Source organism: Mastomys coucha, unplaced genomic scaffold (assembly GCF_008632895.1).
Source record: "Mastomys coucha isolate ucsf_1 unplaced genomic scaffold, UCSF_Mcou_1 pScaffold21, whole genome shotgun sequence".
Lineage (NCBI taxonomy): Eukaryota > Metazoa > Chordata > Mammalia > Rodentia > Muridae > Mastomys > Mastomys coucha.
In genome coordinates, this window is record NW_022196904.1 from 148,912,665 (window position 1) to 148,936,984 (window position 24,320).

The window sequence follows — 24,320 nt, forward strand, 5'->3', positions numbered from 1 at the left end:
CACACACACACACACACACACACACACGTATGTATGTAGAATTCAGAGTCATTATAAATTCTACATTTCTTATCAATCCAGAGTTACTATAAACTCTAAATTTCTTATCAGTCTATATATCTAGCAATATTATAGCAACTCAAGATGCAAACCGAAATTACCTATTTTCTTAATTATTTACAAAATCACATGGCAAACCCAAAGGCTACAGCTGTATGTTAAGACTGGAATTCAGCACCTGCAATTAAGCAACTTCTAAAGGCTGTGCTTAAAGTGGTGAGAACTGAAAAGTGTTTGGGCAAAGAAGATCCGTGAAGCCCTCTCAACACACAATTTCTGGCTGCCATTTTTATAAGAGCAATCTTTTGCCATGTTCTTTACTGTGGGCTTACTAAAGGCCCATCTCAAAATATATCCTTAAAAATAATAACAACAATACCTGGCAGAGATCATAATATATCACACATCTGTAATTGTTCCCATTTTGAAGGAGTCTAAACAAGGACACTTTTTTTTCTCCTCTGAATATCAGAGGTCTTAAGGTCAAGAGTACAAAATCACTTACTAGAGAAATGAAAAACAGTCACTGACAGAGAATCTGCCCATTTGCCGTGTACATGTCATTTTGTAGGACATTTAATAGAACCAATGGATTTATACCATTAACTTAGGAAATAAAACTGTCATCAGATTTGTATCTAGAATAAGCCTTCTTGGAAGTCATTGCTATTACCCAATTCGTTGTTCGGTGGTCACTAAGTGGCTCAAAAATGTACTTCAAAAGAGACCTTCCTGTTTCATGATTCAAGTAGTTCTGCTCTCTTCTTTCTTTATATCATTTTTCTCCTCATACCATGCCTGCCCTTTCATTGCCCTTTATACTCCTTACCCTGAAACTACAGCTTTCCCAACCAGTCTCCTCTATTCCAGTGCAGAGGCAACACAAACAACAGAACTCACTTGCTTGGTCTAACATGGCAAGATACCATTTACAACAAGGTTCTCAGCCATTTTTGTGATCCTAATGCTCTCAAAATCCCACACCCATCATTAGATTTGTTTATGCTTCTGATTCAGGGTATTGATAAAACTAGTTAGCATAATCAGGTTTTGTTCTCCTAAACACCTCGGAGCCTGGGTATTGTTTCTCAACATCCAAGTAATTCATGCAAAGCAGAAATCACGAATAAAGAGTCTAACTATTTATCCAAAACCATTTCAGTGACCCCAAGTCACTGAAAATATAAAAGAAAAACAAGAATCCAGATAGGATGAAATAGCAAAAAAACCGATGAGAATAGCAGTACACAGGAGATCTATAGCTATAAAGTAGTGGGGGTAGGGCTGACAAATGGGCTCAGCAAATGCTTTCCACCAAGCCTGATCATCCAAGTTCAATCCCTACCTGACTTCAACCCTTGGAACCCATATGGTGGAAAGAATCAACATCTTCAAGTTGTCCTCCTACCTCTACACATGTGTTCTGGAATGTGCATGTCCATGTGTTTGTGTACCTACACATACAAATCTAATAAAAAAGGAGCAAGGCTCACATGAGAAGGCGACAACAGGGACAACCATACACAGGACATTCAGTGGTCTAAGAACATAAGTCCATGGACATCAGTTTCTACATGCCCAATTTTTAAATCCAAAGACAGCAGACTACTAAGGAAATATATTGTGTTAGAATAATGAGTGACATATGGATGATAAATAATCTTACTTAAGTCCATCCTCTGAGGGAAGAACTGTTCCAAATTCTCCTCTACTCTTCTTTTCAAAGACAGAGTATTTTTATAAACTGGCTGACCACAGCTCCTGATCTTCTAGCTTCTGTCTCCATGGTGTGTGCTCTCAGGCCTCAGTGTTAAGTTCTTTAAATCCCACCTCTTCTCTTGTTATTTCCATTTCCTTGCTTTACTGTCTTGTAGACAAGTCTTGTCCATGTTACTTGCCTCACCTGAAATGGCCTTGTTAATCTTCAAGACCACACCACCTCCAGTGACAGAGGGTAGAAAGAAACACAATGTCTTGTTTTGAATAACTCCAATAAGAAGAGGCTTATTGAATTTTAAAATAGTCTCTTAGTGACATGTGTGAATGTATTCTGATAGGATTGCATCTTGACCGAAATTCTTGCCATTTTATTTTCGAATTGGATTCAGAATCAGTGGCTCAGGAAATCCATTTCATTATTTTCTAGCCCTCAGACATTTTAGACCAAAGTAGGACTCTCCTGATGACTCTTAAATCTTGGGAATCAGAGCTTTATGCCTTTTTATTTTAGCTTGAGATATCAGCACCACTACAAAATATCACGATCTACAACTCTTAAGGAGAGCCAAACACCTCTGCTGAGAGAAGAGTTAAAAGGGGCCAGGGTTATCAGTTCATCCTCTCTTGAAGTAGTAATTTAGTCTCTTCATGGAATTATAGGGATGTCAACTCTCTCTTAAGCATAGAGGCTTTGCACACTGCAAAACTAGTTTTCTGCTTACAACTTTATGCAGCACATTGATAGCTAAAGAGAGTCAATAAGAGGTTTATTTTTTTCTTTAGATTTTTATTAGTTCCTATATAGGTGCAACTAATTAGAACCTGTGATATTTAGAAGACTGAATTCAAAGTGATATTTAAAACCATTACAATATGAAAATCTGGCATAGAGCTAACAGACCAATTATGCAACCACAATTTTATTATGTTTCGAGAGTACGAGAGAAAAGGAAGGAGAGAGTGAGAGAAAATCAGAGGGGTAGAGTATGTGTGTGTGTGTGTGTATGTGGCCGGGTGACATGCACATGCGTGTGTGTGATCTAGGATTAGAACCTAAGGTCTCGCTCATGTTGACAAGCATTCTACCACAGAGCACATTCAAAGATCTGAAGGTCGATTTATTAAGTACAAAACTGTGTGCGTTTGAAACTCATAAGAACATAAAACTGAAGCAAAGCTTGACTGTCAGAAATATGACCGATCTAATGGTACCACTTGGTGGAAGACCAACAGGAAGAAAACTGTTCCCCACCCCCCCAAGATATTTTTAGACTTCATACTTTTAGTAGTTAGCTATCCATAGGGAACAGTGACCATTTTGGAGGCAAGAATTTAGATTAAGGAACAACTAATGTGGGCTTCCTGTCAGGGAATTACTATATAGGTGTCTAGAGAAATCATCCACCAGACAAAAGAATAAAAATAAGATCCGCCAATAGTGTGTGAGTCACATCAGTCTGTGGATGAGCTAAAAGATAAGATCATGCACACCACAGTCAAGAAATATAAGAACCAATAACTATGAAAGGAATATCAGTTCAATGGACACAATGCTAGAAAGCATAGAATGAGGAGTAAAAAATCAAGAGGCATCTTCAGTAAGCAAATATGTCAGTGGAATCAAATATATCTACTCACTCTACTTTCAGTAACAATTGCCTTACTTCTGCAAAGGGGTTCTAACTAGAGTCCCATATTGGATTAAAATGCTTTTGTTCACATTGACCAGATCAATAGTGTACTGGCTGGCTTTGTGTGTCAAACCTGATACAAGCTGAAGTTATCACAGAGAAAGGAAGCTCCCTTCAGGAAATGCCTCCATGAGATACAGCTGTAAGACATTTTTTTCAATTAGTGATCAAGGCCTGTTGTGGGTGGTGCCATCCCAAGGCTGGTAGTCCTGGTTTCTATAAGAAAGCAAGCTAAGCAAACCAGGAGATGCAATCTAATAAGCAGCACACCTCCATGGCCTCTGCATCAGCTCCTACCTCCAAGTTTGTGCCCTGTGTGAGTTCCGGTCCTGACTTCCTTTGATGATGAACAGCAATGTGGAAGTGTAAGCTGAATAATCCCTTTCCTCCCCAACTTGCTTCTTGGTAATAATATTTTGTGCAGGTATGCAAGTTCTGACTAAGACAAACAGTATGCCATTTTGACTTTTCTTCAAAAATATGAAATTCCAATTAAAGCACTGTGCATCTAGGCATTAAGAAACATACATAAAAAAATACCAACAGTGAATCTATTGGCAGGTTGTAGAGATGCAGATGCTATATTATTTAAACAGCAAAATCACAAAATAAAATATAATAAACTTTACTCTTTCAAGTGACAACACATTAGAAATCACTATATTCTTAAACAAAACAAATATAAACTTTTTCCTTTGATTTAACACATGGCATGCTTAATGGTTTCAGTATTTCTAATTTATTTTAAAAAAGTGTTACAAACTGAAAGGCAGGTAGCTATTAAAAATATATTGTCATGTCTTAAAATTACCATTCCCTAACAATGAAAACACAATGATGGCAATTAAAGGTAACAAAAAAAAATGATTAAAAGTTAAGATTTGAGAAGCTAAGGAGTCATGTTAGACTGTCAATTGTTTTTACCATGGTGGGTAACCAGTTAGATATTTAAAAAAATCTAGTAGTTTAGTGGTGGTCCAGGAAAGAGTCAGTGGGGACAGGGGAGGTTTCAGCGACATGCTGGTAGAAAAACAGAGACTTACATAGTCTGGGTGGGCAGTGAGATGGAGGGCGTGTCAACCTCGCTCACTTAGTGGTCATTTTTTGAGTTTCAATGACTTTTTTTTCATTCTTTCGCCTAGTAAAGATGACAGAAGGTCCTAATTTATTATCTGATATCTACTTCTGTTCCTAGATATAAGAGAGTTTAACTGTACACAGTCATATTATCCAAATACAAATAGTTTGATTCAAAGAGATGATCATGCATTCTGTAGAATCACAACCACATCCTCAAAGCACAGCTCAGGATTTGGGGAGAAGGATCAGCTACAACATCTGGGCACTGCAAGAACAGAGGCATGGCTGGTTGAGGTCTCCTCGGAGTAATGCAGTAGAGGAGAGAAAAGTCAAAGAAAAGCTATTTTTTTTCCCCCAGAAATGCTCTGATTCCCAGATTATAGAAAAATCTTTTGGATGAACATTGTGGGCAATCTTCTGGGTGACGGTGTAGGAAGAGTCTGTCAAAATATACATCAGACATATGACAGGTACTCTAGGCCTTAGGTGTATTTGCTGTGGCCAAATACAGTGTTATCAATACTTCTGTCTAGAGTGACTTGGAGGAGTTGTCAGGGGTTGGAATGAGATAAAGTAGGTGCATGTCAGCCAGTTATGGACATCTGCCTTTAATTTCAGTGTTCAGGAAAGAGAAGTATCAGTATTATCATGAATTCAAGACCACTTTGGCCTATATAATGAGTGTGAGGCCAGCTCAGCCTACATAGGATGTAATAGCCTATCTCCCCCGAACAAAAGACCTGGGTCAGCTGCTGTGTCTGGAAATTATGTGTGCTCACAATTCCCTACTGCTATTTGGCTGGAGGGCTGAAAATGCTCAGAAAATCTTTTGGAATCAATCAATGAAGAGACAGTAACCATCGAATTCTGTGAGGAGAACCACCTGTTTGGAGGAAGCTCCTTTGAAATAGCTCATGGGTTGGGGATGAAAATGAGTGGGAGGAAACTAGAAGAGACTGTTCATAAGAGGAAAGAACAGGGATGGGTGGGAAAGTAATCCTGATAAGATGCCAACCATCTCATGCTGAAGGCATCTTCTGGCTTTGGGAATGTTGCTCAGCACTGGGACACTAGATCTGGCATTTTAGTTCTTCATTGTCAGAATCCCACATCTGCTCTACGATGAATGATTTCCCATTTTCACATACACTTACAAATGGAGTCTTTCATGAGTGTATGATATTCATAGCCTTTTTTTTTTCAAGTCACCAACTCTGGGGTTGTGACACTGTCAAAAGGTACTTAAAAATTGACTAGAATTATTCACAAAATGGAGTAGGCAAATAAATTTATTTTATATGGGTGTGCATTCATTTCCTTATGATTATTCTTCAAAATTAGCCTGCTCAAAAAGACATCTTAATTATACTGAGGTTATTATTGTCATAGTTACTATTATTAAACAGCAGGACAGAATCATTTTAGTCCAATTAAACTAAGTGAAAGTCAAGGAACCATTAGCAGCCAAGTGTTGACTGTCACTACTGTCTTTGGGGTTTTCCAACCCATGAGCTGTTCTTGCTATGGGAGCACTTGCAGATTGCCGCAATGGAGGTCTAGAAAACCTCAGCCACCAATGTATCATTCAGAGAACAAAGGTGGATCTCCAGAGATTCCTATCCTTCCTACACTGGATGAGGATCTGAGCAGAGTAGTGGCTGCCCCAAGAGAAGGGAAATTCTTCCCTAGTCCAGGGCCACACAGCACAAGTGTGCATCAGACAAGCCTTCAGGAGAGTCCTGTTCTCCTGCAGTTCCCTTACCTTCTGGCTCTGCTGTCTATTGCTAGTGTGTAGCATATGGGTATGCCTAAAAAAATGTAGGGAGGTAGCATAAGATACACCTGGCAGATTTGGTGAGAGACAGCTTTTTATCCCCTTTGGACTATTGGCTTTTCTGAGTTTATCAGGATAAGGAAGACTACTGACTCTTCTGACCAAACCTGACTTCTACTTTCCCTATTGTGAAAAGGGAAATTCTACCATGGATGATGACATGCCCATTCTCAAGGCAGCCACTAAGCAATCTGTGACCCCCCCACACCTCTGTGTGTGTGTGTGTGTGTGTGTGTGTGTGTGTGTGTGTGTTTGTCCTGGAACTCACTATGTAGTCCTGGCTGGCCCCAAACTCACAGAAATCCACCTGCCCTTGCCTCTCAAGTGTAGGTATTAAAGGCATGCATCACCAGGAGTTTCCAATTTCACTTCATGTATATGTTTCATGTGGTACTGAGACTGAGTGGGGTGGGTGGGGTGGGTGGGGTGGCACCATGGTTGTGGCTTCTGCTATATGCCACTCTGCTTTCTCTTGTGTAAGGGGAAAAAGGTGGCTCTGGGTCCCTGCTAAGCAAGATCCCTTCCTGCTCGTGGAGCTGACTCAAACTTCAAATTCTTGGGGAGCTATCACTGCACAAATCTCTTCTTAACATCTGTTCTTTTTATCCTTTGAGTTTCTGTTTCATAAAAAGTCCTGGCAGTTTTTCTCCTGCCCTGGTGACCTGCATTCCTTTTCTTTCCAGAGCACTTTGCTCCTGCTAGCCTCTGCCCTTGTCCCTGGTATTTGTGGGGCACTCAGGAAGGGATAGTAATGTTTAAAATAAGGAAGAAAATAACTTTGAAAAAATTATTCTTATTATGATCTTGTTTAGATGAATTATGGGGGCTTGCCATCAACAAAATTACAAAACAATTCCTGTGGGAGCCCAGTCCATTCTGAGTAATTCATCTATGAAAAAATGAACTTTAATTGTTACTCTTGGCAGCCACCTAAGAGAAGAGTGAAATCTTATACTAAATATTGCCACGTGCAATAGTAAAATACAATTTCCTCCTTGCCAGAAGCAGTGCACAGTCCCTTGAAATTCACGTTTGGGTCTGCTGATTTAGTTTAAATCCCCTGTTTTCCCCTCTCCAAAACCAACAGAGGTTTTCCAAAGAGCTGTGTGCTTTATTAGAACCATTTGCTCTTTTTAAGTTGCCAAAAAGGAGTAAGTCAGACTAGGAAGTTTATTTGGGTTAAAGTCGATGCTTCGGCTTCATGGAGGTCAATGGACTTTGTGTGTGAGCCCTCTGCTAAGAAGGCCGTTGCAGCCAAGGTTAATGTTGATCCCTTTCCTGCCACGGATTTCTCTAGTAGAACTTAAGAGCAGGCTGATGCTAATCAACATGAAACATACATATGACAAACTTACATTTCTTTTTTGTTTATTTTTTGTTCTTGTTTTGTTTTATTGGAAGAAGTGAAATTTCAAATAATCTTAACATTGCCCATGCAACTGCAATTTTGAGATTGCACACTGCCTTTTCAGAGCAGGTGTTTACAGCCTTTTTAGGGGAACGACACACCAATACACTACTCTGTGTAGTTCGTAGCCAAGAAAAGGACCAAGAGCAGAAGGTATGGAACGGATCATGAAAAAAAATCAAATAACTGGATATATGGGTGGATCCTTGACAGATTCATAGATCATGGTTAAGGGTGAGTTTACCATGAGCTATCTGCAAAGAGTTTTTAAAGGATTATACATTTTGGCATAAGTATTTGCATATGCTGGACAGAGTTCCCTACAGATATATTAAGCTCTTATGTATGATATCATGTAGATGTTATTCAGATTCCATAATGTTTAAATATGGAACAATTAGGAATCTTAAAATGAATGGCTTCCTCAGGATTATTCATCAGGTTTCCAGGGGTCTGAGTGCCAGCATCACCACTTTTTGCATATGCCTTACACTAGTGAATACTGTCTTCCTGAGAGGGCGATTCGTTATGAACTAAAATTATTTGGGAAAAAGTCTGAGACTGTAGCTGTGATATGAAGTAATTTTTGTTATAACTTCATAGATTAAAATTTAGGTTATTTGTAACTTGAGTAAACACATTAATCTTTAGAAAGGCCTTATGTAATTACTTCCTACTTATTATGATATATATTATCCATGGCTACTTTAAGAAGAGCACTAAAGAGTCCTATCACTTGCGTCAGGTCTGGGAAGAACATTCCATGTGTGTTCCGTCACGGACAGCTTCTAGGGACTGCTCAGTAGGATGATTTATCTGCACTGTGGGCTCGCTCACAGACACATGCCTGCATTGCTGTTTCTGAAAGTTTTAAAACTATTGAAAATAGTGTTATAAAATGCATGCCTAATTGCTAGAGTACAGTGAGAATTGTATGTCAGCTATTGTTCATGAGGAAGAAAAGGTAAAGAACTTAAAAAACACAGAGTTATAAAAATACCACTCAGAATCAATGACAGTGAATACAAAAGCAGTTAGGGTTCTCATAGGCCAGTTATGCTTGGGAGTTGGAAGAAGTTTTAAGCACTTTACCTATGATGTTGGAAGCATAGGAAATCTGCCATGTATGTATACTTTTAATTAAAAAAAATCAGTCTGCCTTTTATGTGTGGAAAGACCAAAGAACTCTTCATGTATGAGCACAAAATTCCATTTTGCTTTGTCTGAAGGGTTCACTTTCCTGCTCTCCATTTAAAATTGGGGAAAAATAAAAATGTTTTGCCTGTGACAGAATAGGAAAGAAGTTCTCACCCTTAAAACCAGCAGCATTGGTTTTCCAGTCATTAGCGTTCAAATGTCCCGCACGGGAAGTCCTGACAATAACATGCTGTACGTCTCTCCAGGTCAGAAACGGACTGGGGAAAGACAAGGTAAGAATCATTGTACCAAAAAAAAAAAAAGATGGGGGAAGCAGAGAGTCACAAGCAAATTCAAAAAGCAAAATCAAAATGGCAAAGAACTAAAAATGGGGCAGAGGCTTGGGTTTGGTGTAACAAATGCCAAAGGCCACTCCTGCTCTCAGTGTGGGGGAGTTGACGTCAGTCTGCGGAAGGCAGAAGATGTAACCATGAGAAGAAATCCTATGCTCAGTGTCAGCGTGTCATTGTAGCTTAGTGATAAGAGGGGGCAAAGGTTTCTCATTTCTTCAACAAAATGACGGCTCACTACAGAGCTCCTGTTCCCTGAATGAGAGTTTGCATCTTCAGACAGAGTTAAGTCAAAGCAGAAGGCTCCAGAACATTCTGCCTTTAATCTTACAACTAGGCAATCAATTTGCTGTTTATGAAAGATCAACATTTAACCTGCTATACAAATACATGTGTAGGATGTAAAAAAAAAATCTTAGCTAAAATTAAGCCCACACTTTCAGAGTTCTTTTAGGAAAATAATGTGGCTCGATCCAAAAGTTAAGTTCTAAGGCGCAGAGCCTAGGAAAACATTCACACTTTGTAATGTGTAGTCGATACATTAAACAGTCGGGTCACTAGTTCTCAAGGCTGATAGCACAGAGGAACAGAAGCTAATGACTGAAGAGGCCACACTTGTTTGAGAACTGAAAATCTAAGGAAAACACATCCAAGTCAGATAAGACATTCTGGGTCTCTTTCAGAGAACACAAGTGTTCAATAGGCACTGGACACGGTGGGAACACATCAGTCTTGTGCATTCTTCAGTCTTGTAGTCTGAGATGTACCCATCTTTAAAAAAAAAATCCCAGTATTTTCTAACTTATTTAATGATTTCCCTCTATGACCTCCTGTACTACATGGTGCATATATTTGTAGGTCAACTTTTACGAATGAGTTCTCTTTCTATACTGTGGGTTTTGATCAATTTAGGTCATCAGGCTTAGAAGTCAGCACCTTTACCCGTGGTGCAGTGTCGCCACCCCTCTTATCCTTTACCCAAATGAGAATTGAGGTAATAATCATCACATGGCCTATGTAGTCATTTTCATCATCCTCCACCCAGCATTCGGAGGATTCAACAACCCAGAGAATGCCCACTTTGAATTCTGATCAAGTTACTGGACACCCATCTTGCACTCTCCCATTTCACTGAGAGAGCACTTACCAGCTCTGGCTAACATTTAATGGTGAAGCTTATGCATTCACTGCTTTGCTTCAAGCCAACTTTTGTCGTATCATGGCTACCATACACCAATGCTCTCCTAGACATTAGTACCTCTCTCATCAGACTGAAGCTCTTTCCTTTTCTGCGTGAAATTAATCTCTACAAAGAATTCCTTTCCTCACTTAGCTAGAACACAGAACCTGACAATTGATTAAAGTAATACTAATTACTCAAGAGATAGTTAGTTTGCCTTTTTGTTCAGGTAACCTGATGCTCTTACTTGGTAATTTGAATATCAAGAAGTTGAGCAGGAGAGGGTGGGTTAGTGAGCAGGTGGAGTGGAGAGGGAATAGGGTTTTTTTTTTCCAGAGGAGAAACCAGGAAAGGGGAGAACATTTGAAATGTACATAAAGAAAATATCTAATAAAAAATAAAGAAAAGGGAAACAAAAAATAAAAATAAATTAAAAAAAAAAAAAAGAAGTTGGGGAAAGAAAAGAACGATTGAGTTTTCTTCACCTCTCAGAATGAAAACAGAGTTAGCCCTGCTTGATGTCTTCAGAAGTCCAGAGCACAATGACTTTAAATGTTACAACAGTGAAAGGACTTTAGACAACTGGAATCATGCTAAGTAATGGAGAGTAATGGAAACAGGATTTTCCTTCTGTTTGAGTATAACCCTTGTCGAGACCATTTTAGAGAGCAGTAAGGCAAGAAAAGAAAGAGACTCAAGAAAGAGACAGAGGCGTGCAGTGGGGCCCAGCGGTAAGGGAAACCGTGCTTCTAAGGCAGCCAGCTTGACTTGGTCCTTTGCTCCCTTGCCCTGAATTCACATGATAACTGGGAAGACTTTAGTGCCCTGCTCTCAGTAACATGCTGAGACTCATTCTGGATGCTGGTCTCAACACAGATGCTCTGCTCTGACTGAGACAGGAGGCCCACAGTGCATTTCCTTCCTTGAGTGCCTGTCTAAAGGAGGGCAAAGGTCTCAACAAAAATGCCCAGTTTGGGCAGACATTCCACCTGCTTGTTTATAGTTCTCCACAATGTTTCCAAGTGAATATACAGGTTCTTTTTCCATGTGTAAACATCAGAACAACAAAAAGTACCCATGGGTTTGATGGCTATATTTCTATCTAAACCAACCTAGCAATTTAGAGAGAACACTAACACACAGCTAGAATGTCTGAATTTTAAATGGTACCCTTTAGGATAACAGAATTGAAGTGAGTTTTCTATGATACCTGCAAGACTCAGAAAAATTCAGCATAGGGTTTTGAACATTAGGAGTCATCCATTTTTCCTTTAGTCCACCTCAATGCTAGCATGGAAAAGTCACCCAACAGGACATTTGTCTTGTACCTGAGGCAGCTGTGCTCTGGCAGATGGCAGAAGCCTCCTGCGTTCAACTCAGCCTGAAGACATTGCTTGGGTTACTCATTCACATGCTGTGTTACAAAATCTAGTTTCTGGAATAGTTGTAATTAGAAAACTCAGCATCAGAAAATTGGAAAGAACAAGGTGGCGGGATAATTCTACTTTGACAACTGATAATGAATTGAGCTGCCTGAATTTCACCAAAATATATAAGTAAGAAAATAAAAGGAAAAAAAATCAGTGGGTTTAGAAAAAGTGGCACTTCTATTCATAGTAAGACAAGTGAGCTGAGGAAACAGTGAGGGCTTAGCTATGGCGGGCTTTAGTCCCAGGAGCACTCTGAAGGAGTATGCTGATGTTTAACTTCCATATTATTTCATATTTTTAATTATTCTTACAGGGCTGATATAGAGGTGAGGATTGAGCCAGACTACCAAAAGATTTGGTAAAAGAACATTCTGGTAACCATACCGAGAGCAAAAGCACAGAGAAAAGGCTGAACACCCTTCCCAGGGAAAGCCGTAGGCACAACAGTAACATAGGCGTTCTTAAAAATTGCACGCACCCACAAATGCATTTGGGCTAGATTCCCCCGGCCTCAAAACCCAACCTACTCTTTCTCAAAAGCAAACAGACTGAGTGCAACTGGAAAGAGCTACCACAGGGAGGGCAAATGGCTAGCCAACCTACAGAGAGAAGATGGCTCATGTTGAGCTTGCTGGTCGCTTCTGACAGTCTCAGGAACTTCTTCCTGTGATTGTCACCAGTTATATCTCAATAGTACACACACACACACACACACACACACACACGCACACGCACACGCACACGCACACGCACACGTACACACACACACACACACACACACACACACGCAAATAGCTACCTCTTAGGGCTCATGGAAATGAACTTTACCTTCTGGGTAGTTCTGGAAACGCTTTGTTTCACACTGTAAAAGTTTTTCTTTTGTGCTTGACTTTGTAATAAGATACAGCACTTAGAGTGTACTGGCTAAGACCAGGCACTGTGTATTATGTACACAACATTGTTGTGTAATATTAAGAACCATGACATAGGGACTGGTCACTTTATCATTTTCTCCCCAAATACAAAGCTGGGAATCAAAGTTGTACAGTGATGCAAGTCCATGGAGGGGCCACAGGCGGAACCTGAATCCACAGCTTCGAGTTTTGCCTATAGCACTCATACCATTAGTCAGCAGATATGGCTGCTTCCAGAATAGGCTCATAGGCTGCTCTGGGTAAGTATGGATTCCGGCTTCTGTGGTTGTTCTTAGACATTCTGAGTCAAGAAGCCACGCAAGCATCTCAGGATGTGGTCTCATGTTCATGTGGACCTTGTGTACTTACTGCCTCAACTCTATTGCTTGATTTTTGTCTACTATCATATTAAAAATATTCTTGAACCTTAATCTATCTTGCAGAAGGCCTAACTTTTTCATACATTTTAATCAAAACTCAAGAGAAAAGTATAACAGAAAAAATCAACTTTTAAATGTATTTTACATTTATGTGAGATCATAACATTATTATGTAATTTTATAGCATTCATGTTGTGAATGGGTCATCTCCCTTGCCAGGGTCTCACTCTGATGTGCTCCACAGCCTGGTTAGTTAAGCTCCTCAGTGGATGAGCTCCAATCTGTCCCCAAACACCACTAGTTTATAGCTGTTAATACAGCACAATGACTCTTTGGTTACTAAGGGGTTGCACAATGTTCTTGTTCTCAGCAGTTCAAAGTTTTTTGAATTTTTTAATGAACTCACTAAAAGATTTAGAATAAGCAGAACACATCCCAAGAGAGTTATTTTTGTGTAGTGCTTCTCATTAAGCTTTTAAATGTAATTGCTAGCACTTATATTAAAAAAGAAAACCAGTCACTCACCAAGAATTCTTGAAAATAATTCTCATATATGTGAGTGTTGGAAACAAGCATTTAGTGATCCTTACAAACAAGATCCAAATTGAATCCTGGGCAACTGACTCACCTAAACTTTTTCGAGACAAAAAGAGCCTCTCACTCCATACAAAAGATGTACCACTACCACCACCACCACCACCACCACCACCACCACCACCGCCATAACAACCATAACCACCACCACCACCACCATAACCACCATAACCACCAACACCACCACCACCACGATCCTCCTCCTCCTAAGTTTACAGGTAAGTGATAAAAGGGACAAGACACTTATCTCCATAGAAGAAATTTATCAACAAGAGGAGAGAATGAAACCATAGGATGAGAGTGCCTTCCTACTCAGATCATCTGTCTTGAGTGAAAGTGATTGTGTTTAATGAAATGATTAGGTTATCACCCAGATCAATGGACAACTCCAGGGACAATCAGCTGTCACCCAAGTCTCTCAGCAATTAGAAAAAACCAACCCAAGCACACCCAGGTTCCTTTCATTAGTGTACCTAAAACAGAACTAGAAACAAGTAGCCAGAAAATGAATGCCATTGAGCCTATGCTCAAGAAATTAGCAACTGCGAGACTGGGTTTACTACAAGCAGATTAAAGAAGATGAGGAAGTATAGGCTCAAAGCCTGCAGAGAAGGGTAATAGCATTATTTTGACTATACCAGTCAGTGCACACCAGTGATAACTGAGCATAGGTGACTCAGGGAAGGGAAGTAACTTTCCCACCCCTCTACCTCCTAGTGCAGTGCACTTGTAACCCTAGCACTGGGGAAGTGGAGAGACAGGATTCTTTCTTCAATGAGCCAGCCTAGCCTAACTCAAAAAGCTCCAGGCTAGCCAGAGATACCATCCCACAAAAAAAAAAAAAAAAAAGGGTAGCATGGTGGGTGCCTAAGGAGTGAAACCTGATGCTGACCTCCAGCTTCCACATGCAAAAATGTGCTCATTTGAGTGTGCACACACACACATGCACACACATGTGTATACACTCTCTTACACACACACACACACACACACACACACACACACACACACACACACACAGTCACATACATGAACACATACACACACTTAACAAGTTTTAGCCCTAAAATTAAGTAGTATTGTAGAAAAGCATGATTTCTCATATTTAGAACTATGACTTGTATCAGAACCTCCTGTTGAGCTATGTACGATCCATTCATACTTTAACAGAACTAGAAAAGACCAAAGGACACGGTTTTTGTTTGTCTCTCTTGTGAAAGAATTTCCAGGCTCTATAAATTCAGTCTAACAAAAGTTAAAAAGGAAGAAAGGAAGAAAGAAAAAAAGAAAGAAAGAAAAGAAAAGAAGAGAAAAGAAAAAAGTAAAAGTAAAAGAAAAAGAAAAAGTAAAAGAAAGTTAAAAAAAAGCAAACCTGGTCTCAAACACATGCATGAAGATGGCCAGTGCCAAGTGATGGAAACTTTTCTCAGGGACTCTGAGGTGGCCTTTGCACTTACAAATTCTACTTCACCACGTAGTGTATCTGTTATCACACTCAAAAGATGTCACATCCCCTACGCATGCATGCTCAATGGCCGCCTCTTCATTGATATATGTGCTGAATACACTTTTGCACTTTGCTGAATGATGATAGCTGTTAAACTGGAGATGGTGAGATACAATAAGTGGAAACAGTATTCACAGCTGAGACAACACGACAGTCAGTTTTCCACTGGCAACCTTACATCCTTACAAGAGTAGCTTGAATGCACATGGATATCTCTGCTCAATCTACAATCCCAAATCGGGATCTGCCTTTCATCTTTGTCACAAATCTTTAAAGTCTTCACAGGTAGGCAGCAGGTGACACTGTAAGCATTTTGAGGAATGACATGAATTAAAAACACGATTTTAGTCTAAATGACTCAGGCCTGCAGAAGACATCCATACCTCTATCCTTTTCATTACTTATCTAGATTTTTTTCTAAAACTGATAAACAGTCTTCAGGTAAATGAGAAAGGTAAAAATTCTGTCAAGTCAGGATGATCTGTGCTTACTGTGTAAACATGGAGAGCTGCCCTTCCAGGACCGCTTCCTTTGCTGTGCCGTGGAGACAGAACCACTTACTCAGCAATGCAGCTGCAGGAGTTGGAGGTAATGAATATAAGAAAGTGACAGGTAAACAAGTTCCTCAAGGCAAGAGTCAGGGCAGCTTTTGGAGATTAGCAAACTATTGTATCAGGAAAACTCAGAGGGTGAAATTGCAAGGGTGCCTGACAAAGCTGAAGCAATCAAACGTTTTCTAAAACTGGTCCGAAACGTCCGTCACAGGTTATTTTCTTAAGTTTTGCATTCTCTAATACACAGTCAAACATCTTAGCACTTGGTATATTTCTTCTTAGTAAATTGTAGTGCTCCTAAGATGTGTCGCAAAGGTCTCTTTTAGCCATCCTTTTAGAACCATGGAGTAGTTAGGCTATCGCCTATCCTAGGCTGGGGTATATAATGTATATTGCCACTCTCTACACTGCCTTCATCTGTGAGAGATCTTCACTCTTGCTGGCTGGCCACTGAGGGGGACGTGTTGGAATGCTCTTTGGCTTGTTAGCAGAGTGCTTTATAGCGTTGCATATTAAGATGGAGCTGCAGGTACACCTGTTCGTGAAGTGGATTGTCAGGTTGAAAGGCTCTTGGTATTTTCCACAAGAGTTCCAACATTTTTCAGTGCTTGTAACTTAGCTGTGTGAATCTTTATGATTACTGGCAGTACCAAGGTGGAATGCAGGGCCCTGTGCATGCCAGGCCAGGGCCCACTGCTGATAGTCTCAGTTACTTGACAAATATTTCCTCCCATTTTTTTTCTGTTACACATAAATGATTATAATAGTGTTCTTTTAGGTTGATGGTATGGCTCAGTGGATAAAGGTACTTGCCACTAAGGCTAAAAATTTGAGTTTGATTTTCCTGGTATCCATGTGGTAGACAGAGAGAAATGAATTCTAAAAGTTATTCTCTGATCTGCACGCATGCATGCGCACATGCACATGTACATGCACTCATGTATACACACAAACACACATGCATACACTGAGGCATACTTCTATACCCCCACAACAAAATGAATATAACAAATAAGGATAAAATTCTGTTCTATATGTTCATTCCAAAAGCACATTTTAGACAAAATTTCTCAATATTAAGCTTTAATTTTAAAGTTCATTGGAAATCACTAAGCACTTTAGATTCTAGAATTTGGAGTAAATGTTATTACACATTTCAGAAACTCCCGACTTACATCAATTTCTGGCAGTCTTCCTCATTACTGTAAATCAATAGAAACCCATCTTTAAAAATTTGCATATTACCCACATACAGTCAGGAAGAAATTAATAAAGACTAACAAAAATTCATCCCAAAATGTCTAGTGGTGTTATAGAGAAGCTTATGCTCAAGTGACAGGAAAGATAACGCCTTCGCATCTTCTCTTCCATTGACTCCCAGCATGGTATACTGTAGGAAACTGAAATCACAGCTAGTGCTACAGCATCAGTAAAGAAGAAAAAGAACATGCCATGCTTATTGGTCTTGGTGATTTAGAGTTTCTGAACTGGGACCCAAACTGGAGACTTGCACAGGCATCCTTACATCTTTCCTTTCTTGAGAAGTCTTGCTCTGTAGCTCAGGCTGGCCTCCTATTCACTGCAATCCTCCTGCCTCATGTCTTGCAGATTAAAAAGAACCCATTGAAAACAAAGTGAACTGAGAGACAGTGCCATAGTATGAAGGTGTGCGGTGGCATCAGAAAGAGAAGAGTTTGGGTGAGATGACAGACTAATTTTGTGGGAAACTAAGAGGAATTCAAACATGAGAATTTCCAGAGTACTTTCCTAGGAAAGAGAGGAAAAGAAAAATGGGAAGGTAGTTTTGGAGGAGAGAAAACAGAAATCCAAGTTCAGAAAACAGCTTCACTTTTTGCTTTCCTCTGATGACTGTCTCTGCCTCCAACTGGTGCCTCTAGGCTTTAAGTACACTATTCACTCCATGCATGTTGCATGCAAATTAACCCATACACTGGGACAGGGACAGAAAGCACTGCTGTTGCCCTTTTACAGATATGGAAAGCTAGCTTTCGAAAGTTTCACCCCTTTTAAAGCTGAGTAACTAGTGAGATAATTAAAGTAGGGATTGGAAGCCAGGTAATGTCCCCCATAGCCCAGGCATCCTTGCTCCAAAGAATGTCCTCCACAGCCCAGGCATCCTTGCTCCATGGTAGGATTCGTAGGTTACCGAAGCCAAATGTGACTGAGAAAAGCTAAGGAGGGCTGAAAAGGCTCAGAAAGTTCATAAGTATTAAAGAGTCAGACCACCTCGATTGGTTATAAAAATGTATATACTTCATGATAAATATAAAGAGAAAGTTCTTAAAGTTTTTATTAAAGAATTAAAAAAGTAAGCCTAAACCAAGCATGATCTGGCTTAAGATGTACCTGAAAAAATAGTTTTAGGAGAGAATAAAGAATCATTCTTTTTTTTTCTACTGAAAGTAAATGAAGTCAAGAGATGCAGACTATGCTTATTCCTTAGAACTGATAGCAGATGACACATTCACGCAGTGCCAATTACCTGCCTTAACCTATAGGTATGTCTATACACATACACCCCGAGAACCTGCCCTAACCTATATGTATGGCTTCACAATACACCCTGAGGACCTGCCCTAACCTATATGTATGTCTACACACTTACACCTTGAGGACCTGCACTAACCTGTCTACACACATATACCCTGGGGACCTGCATTATCCAGTCTATGCACATATACTGTGAGGACAGAAATAAAATACACTAACACTTCAAAGCTTATTTGCCCTATGAAGAAATATGTCAAAACTAAAAATGCTCAACTGTAAAATTCTTATTAGAGAATACTTAAGGATGACTTAAAAGTAAATTGGTGTAGAGGCATAAGACTCAATAATTACTTTAGCAGATTTCTTGGGAAGAAACTAAAAATTATGGTAAAAATTAAACAAGGTTAAAATGGCCTGTTGAAGAAATACAGATTATAATATTCAAGATGGGAAGATAAGTAGATGGGAACAATAAATGTAGCCCAACTTTATACCACAAGAAATCCCTACTGTAAAATACATTTATTTTAAATTATTTTATAAGTTTCCTCAAATATGAAGCCTCCAATTTCAAGAGGAGGCATTTCTTCAGAAACTGACTGACAGATAACATTATCTCCATGTAATTACAACTTAGGGGGAAAAATTGGCACAGAAAAGGACACACAGCTTGAATCTACAAGAAAGGCTGGTGCTGTCTAAAAGGGATATCTCATGGCAAGCTATTAGATATTATAGGCATTTGTGCATCAAGATGGTTTAATAGGAGGTTTAGAAAATGAAGTGGCTGAGGAACCCCAGTAAAATCCAGAGAATTTTGTCATGTATCTCAGAAGAAAGAAGATAGTTTGTTTATATAGAAAATATTGAGGAGGCTGAGGGATAGCTCAGCAACACACACACATGCATACACACACACACATACACACACGCACATGCACACACACACACACAAATGCACACACGCATGCACATGCACGCATGTACAAGAGTGTACATATATACCCCCACAGGCAGAGAGAGGGATGGAGAAAATGGTGGTAGTAAAATAAAGTGTATACTATAAATCCCACTTAGGAAAAGACATAAGTAAAAGATGCTAAAAGGAGAATGAGAGCAGACTACAGCAATAAGCAGTGCATCAATGGAAGACGAGATGAAAAAAGCCATTACTCTAAGAAGCAATACTAACAAAGCTAGTGTGTGTGAGCAACTATATCCAAAGTTCAATAAACACCGAGAAGACACCTACATATCCTTCACAGTGAAATCCTGATGAAGCAAAAACTGGTTTATAGGCACGATGAAGAAATGTCAAACGAAAGCGAGAAAGGTTTAAAATAACCCAGACAAAAAACAACATCCACAGGAATGACTGTACAGTTACCCCGACATTTCACACAGTGTGGCTGGCTGGCAGGATGGAGAGAATATTATGATGATATCAACTTCCATTCTCTTTCGAACTTTCCGTATATGTAAATTCACTTAATACTAGTGACAAGTGCCACAAATTTCACATGAAGAAACTAGAACTCAAGAAAGGGATATGTTCCATTTATTCATGGCTGTTCAGGCAAATTGGAACTAAAATCAATCTGGCTCTAAAACATGAACCAGCAATGACTTGTGCATAACACTTTTCAAAAAGAACTGACATGAAAAATTCATCACAAATGAATAGAGTCAAGTAACAGTATCTTCAGATAAAACCAAAATAAAGTATTCAGATATAACACGTGACTTAAAGGGACAAGAGGTAGCTGACAGAGATCAATTAAAGATATAAATTATAGAAGCAAACAAGCAAATATTTGCTAGTTCAAAAATGGATTCTACTCCACAAATTACAGAGCTAAAGATAATTCCAGAAGTTTACTATGCCAATAAAAATGACTCAGGTAATTCTAAGAACTTTTCATGAATGAGAAAACCTATTTCAATGAAACAAAGCCCTAGGTCTAGCAATGGCTCAGTGAATAATGTACCTGCAGTACAAGCGTGAGGACCTGAATTCAGATCTCAGTACCTGCACATAAAAGCTGGGCATGGCAGTGTGAGCTTATGATCCAATATTGGGAGGTAGAGACAGGAGGATCCTGAAGACTCACTGGGGAGTCAATCTAACCAATGGGTAAACTCCAGGATCATAGGAAGGAGAGAGAGGGGGGAGGGGGGAGGGAGAGAGGGAGAGAGAGAGAGAGAGGGAGAGGGAGGGAAAGAGACTGTCTCAAAAAATAAGGTGGAAACTGATACAATAAGATGTATGATGTCTTTAATTGATAATGCATTATTTTATTTAAAAGTTTGATTTAAAATATAATTATTAGGAGGGTTAAGAAGTGACTAAGATCTGAAGGGAAAGCAGCACAAAAGCAACTGGAAGATAATAAAGTATAAAATATTTTCATGATAAGATGAATGTTAAGAATATTTGAAGGAGATTGCATAGGGAAGATGCACATATAAGTCCATGTATGTAGGTATTTACATACATGGTAATATGACACATCTATTTTAAAGGATATGTCAGTACTCAGGTGACAATAGTCTTGGTTTTTAAAATGGTTTATTGATAATAAGACTGGTGGCCATGCAGTGTTCTTGCAAGCGTTTATCAGCATTGGAGAAATGTTAGTTTGCTTCCAATATAATAACAGCCAATTGGAAGAATGAGTTCGACAATTACAAGTCCCACCATGATTAAAAGAAAAAAAGACTCCCACGTCATGGTACTGGTATACAGACAGATATGCATACCTGTAGAATAGAATAGCAGACTGAGGAGTAAACCCATACAATTGTGGACACGTAATTTTTACAAAGGTGTCAAAAACATACACTGGAAGATAAAAAGACAGCCTATTCAACTAGTGGTGCAGCAAAGAAGTCTATATCCATTCTGAGGAAAATGAAAATATAACCCTATCTCTCATTCAATACAAAACTAAATTTAAAATAGCTTAAGGACTTTCATTTGAAGCCTGAAATACTGAAAGGGAAACACATGGACACACTTAAGGATGGAGATTGTTAAGGTAAGAACTTTATGGATGTGACTCTAATAGCACAGGAAACAATACCAAGAACTAACAAGTGGATGTGCATAAAATTACAAGGCTTCTGTGCAGCATAGAAAACTCCCAGCAGAGCCAACAGCGAGTCTATAGAATGGGAAATGTCTTTGCCAGCTATATATCAGATTGAGGATTAATGTCTAGAATACAGAAAAACCCCACCGAACTTAAATCAAAACATGAATCAGACATGAAACAAACAGATAACTCTCAGACACCCTAAGGAGTATTCAACATCCTTAGCCATCAGAGGAATCTAAACTCCAGATACTTTTGAGGTTTGATCTCCTAGTCAGAATGGCTAACATCAAGAAATCCAACAGAGAATGTGGGGAAAGGGGATCACTTATTCACTGCTGATGGGAGTATATGTTAGTAGAGTGTATATGGAAAATATTAAGGAGGTTTCTTGTGTAATTAATAAAACTAGAATATTCTAAACAACTATTCATGGACATATACCAAAAGGATAATATCCTGCCTCGGAGACACATGCACATCCATGTTTATTGCTACAAAATTCACAATAAAAAATGGAACTGGCCTCAATGCTCATCTACAGGTGAATGCTAGTAAAATGTGGCACATATACACCATGGAATTTTGTTCAGTTGTGAAGAAAAATGATATGAATTTTGCTGGAGAATCAACGAAGCTGGTTGATTCTCATTCAATTATGGGAGGCTGGTCAGAATTCTTTCAGATGCAGTCCTAGCTTAGCATATTTATATGAATATATGTTAAGTGGAGGAGAGAAGAGAGAGAGATTATGAAATTAGGAAGAAGACCATGAGTGAGGAAGAAGAGGTGTTGAGGAAGGAACTGATGCCAAGAGGACACATATGATGAGGAAGGAGTACATGGGTGGAAAGACACATAACAGGCACTGGGGGGTGTGACATTCATGAAAATGGAGGAAAAGAAGCAGTGTGGCTAGCCAACAAGTGGATGAAAATGCCAGAATGAAACCTAATTCTGTATGTGTTAATTGAACATTTTAATTAAAAAATCATAAAACAACACTTATACATAAACACACACACAAATATAACCAAATTCCAATGTTTTGCATTTCAAAGACTTATGCACCACTTTCCATTGCTAAACTCAATGTAACTTTTGTTCATTTTAAATTTTGCCTAACAAAGGCACATCAATGGACAACTTGCTTTAAGAATATTTTCTCAAAACACAGTTTTGTTCTTAAACAGCCCACATTCCGTTATTGTTCTCCAGGATTGTGCTCAGTGAAATGCTTCCCAACAGAGCAGAAATTCTCTGGGCAATCGTCCAATGTTATACAATTCCCAGCCAAACTGATAACCATTATTTCATATTTCAGGTTTGGGATCCCATGTAATTGAGAGTTTTAACACAATGAAAATTATAAAATTGAATACATCTGCTATAGAGGGTGAGGCCATTAAATGTCCATTCTAAAGGCACTTAAGTACAGAGCAGGGAGTAAGAATCAAGCAAAGCATGCTCTCTGCTAAGTTGTCAGGGGCAATATTCTCTGAGGACATTTGTAAAGATTTCTCAGAGCTTCTGCAAGAAGGCCTCCCAGAGCTGTGAATCGACCACACCTCCTTGCCTCAGAATATATTCAGTCTTTTCCTTGTTTCCTCGCTCTCTGGTTATAAACTGAGTATTTTAGATATTTAGAATGCCCACTGGGCATAAACATAAAGTCTTTTGGTACATTTGTACATCTTGATGTACAGTTTCAATTTTTGAAGTGATGCTAGCAGTTATCAACCCACTTTTTTCCATCATACAAATGGGTTGTTTTTCAGGCTTTCTCTTTTGTTATCTGGCTTTTTACATCAAGTCTTAGCCATGATGGCAAGTTATCAGCAGATGATGTAGGTAGAATGTAGTTAATGAGGCCACCAAATAGTCCAGGAAAAACTGGAGAAGGCCAAGAATAAAGTAAATTGAATCACTCTGTGACTAGGGTCACATGAATCTTTAATGGCTTTCCTTCTCCTTTATCAATATTGGTCCTTTCCTCTTCTAACCCACAGTCATCCTGAACCACAATACATACTTGGCTTAGTTTTTTTTCCCTCCATACCAGGCACAATTATCTTCCATCTGTTAATGGCTATATAAGTGTACAGGAGCCAGGTCCACAACCAAACATACATGTGTTCCCCCTGTACTATCAGCATGGAGCATGTATGTTTGTTCAGAGGTATACCAGTTCTTAGCACAGTGCCAGGCACATGCTCAATGACATCAAAACAATGACAGTATATGTATATGACCATGAGTTATAAGATATATTATCACTTCGGACCTGTGAAAATGTCTTCCAAAATAAATAGAACATAGTAGCAAGAACAACTCAACTAATATTTCTTTTATATGGTCAACACTCAGACTTAAAATGAAACTGGATGCTGGTAGCCTACTCCCTGCCGACTCTGAAGCTGATACCTGTGCACACTACTGAAACAACTGCAGGAAGACTTCTTGCCTTCCTCACTCCTCTGCTCTCTACCCTTCCTTCTTCTCTCCCTCCCTACCATCTACTTACTCGTTGTGTACAGGCAGTATGAGCTGCCAAGTTGCTAGTCACTGGTTTAGCATAGCATACACACTGATTCTTATGTCTTTAGGGGTTTATCATCATGATCTATGGATAACTTCCAATTAAATGATTGAAATTATTTTGTGGGCTTCAAAATATGCAGGACGAGTCCCATGCCCACTCTCTTTTAAAGCATATGCCCACTCTTCCGTGTTCTATAGAGGTTCCTCTATCATCCTGCTCAAAATTTTGACTTCCTTCCCCAAAGTCACTTCTCTTATAGCTGTAGTATCCATTTGCTAAGCAGGTCACACATTTTCTCCCAGAGTAGTACAGTGATGTGGTAGGGTGGTACACT

At 39.2% G+C, this 24,320-nt stretch overlaps 1 protein-coding gene across 2 annotated transcripts in view; it reads right to left on the reverse strand.

Annotated features, from left to right (window-relative positions):
• The window catches only part of Pcsk5 (proprotein convertase subtilisin/kexin type 5), a 416,074-nt gene that overhangs the window by 182,801 nt on the left and 208,953 nt on the right, over window positions 1–24,320 (reverse strand). For both annotated transcript variants that reach the window (XM_031389877.1, XM_031389876.1), the window contains exon 10: window positions 9,104–9,207. In XM_031389877.1, coding sequence (XP_031245737.1) covers window positions 9,104–9,207 — 104 coding nt within the window. The remainder of the gene's footprint in view (window positions 1–9,103; window positions 9,208–24,320) is intronic.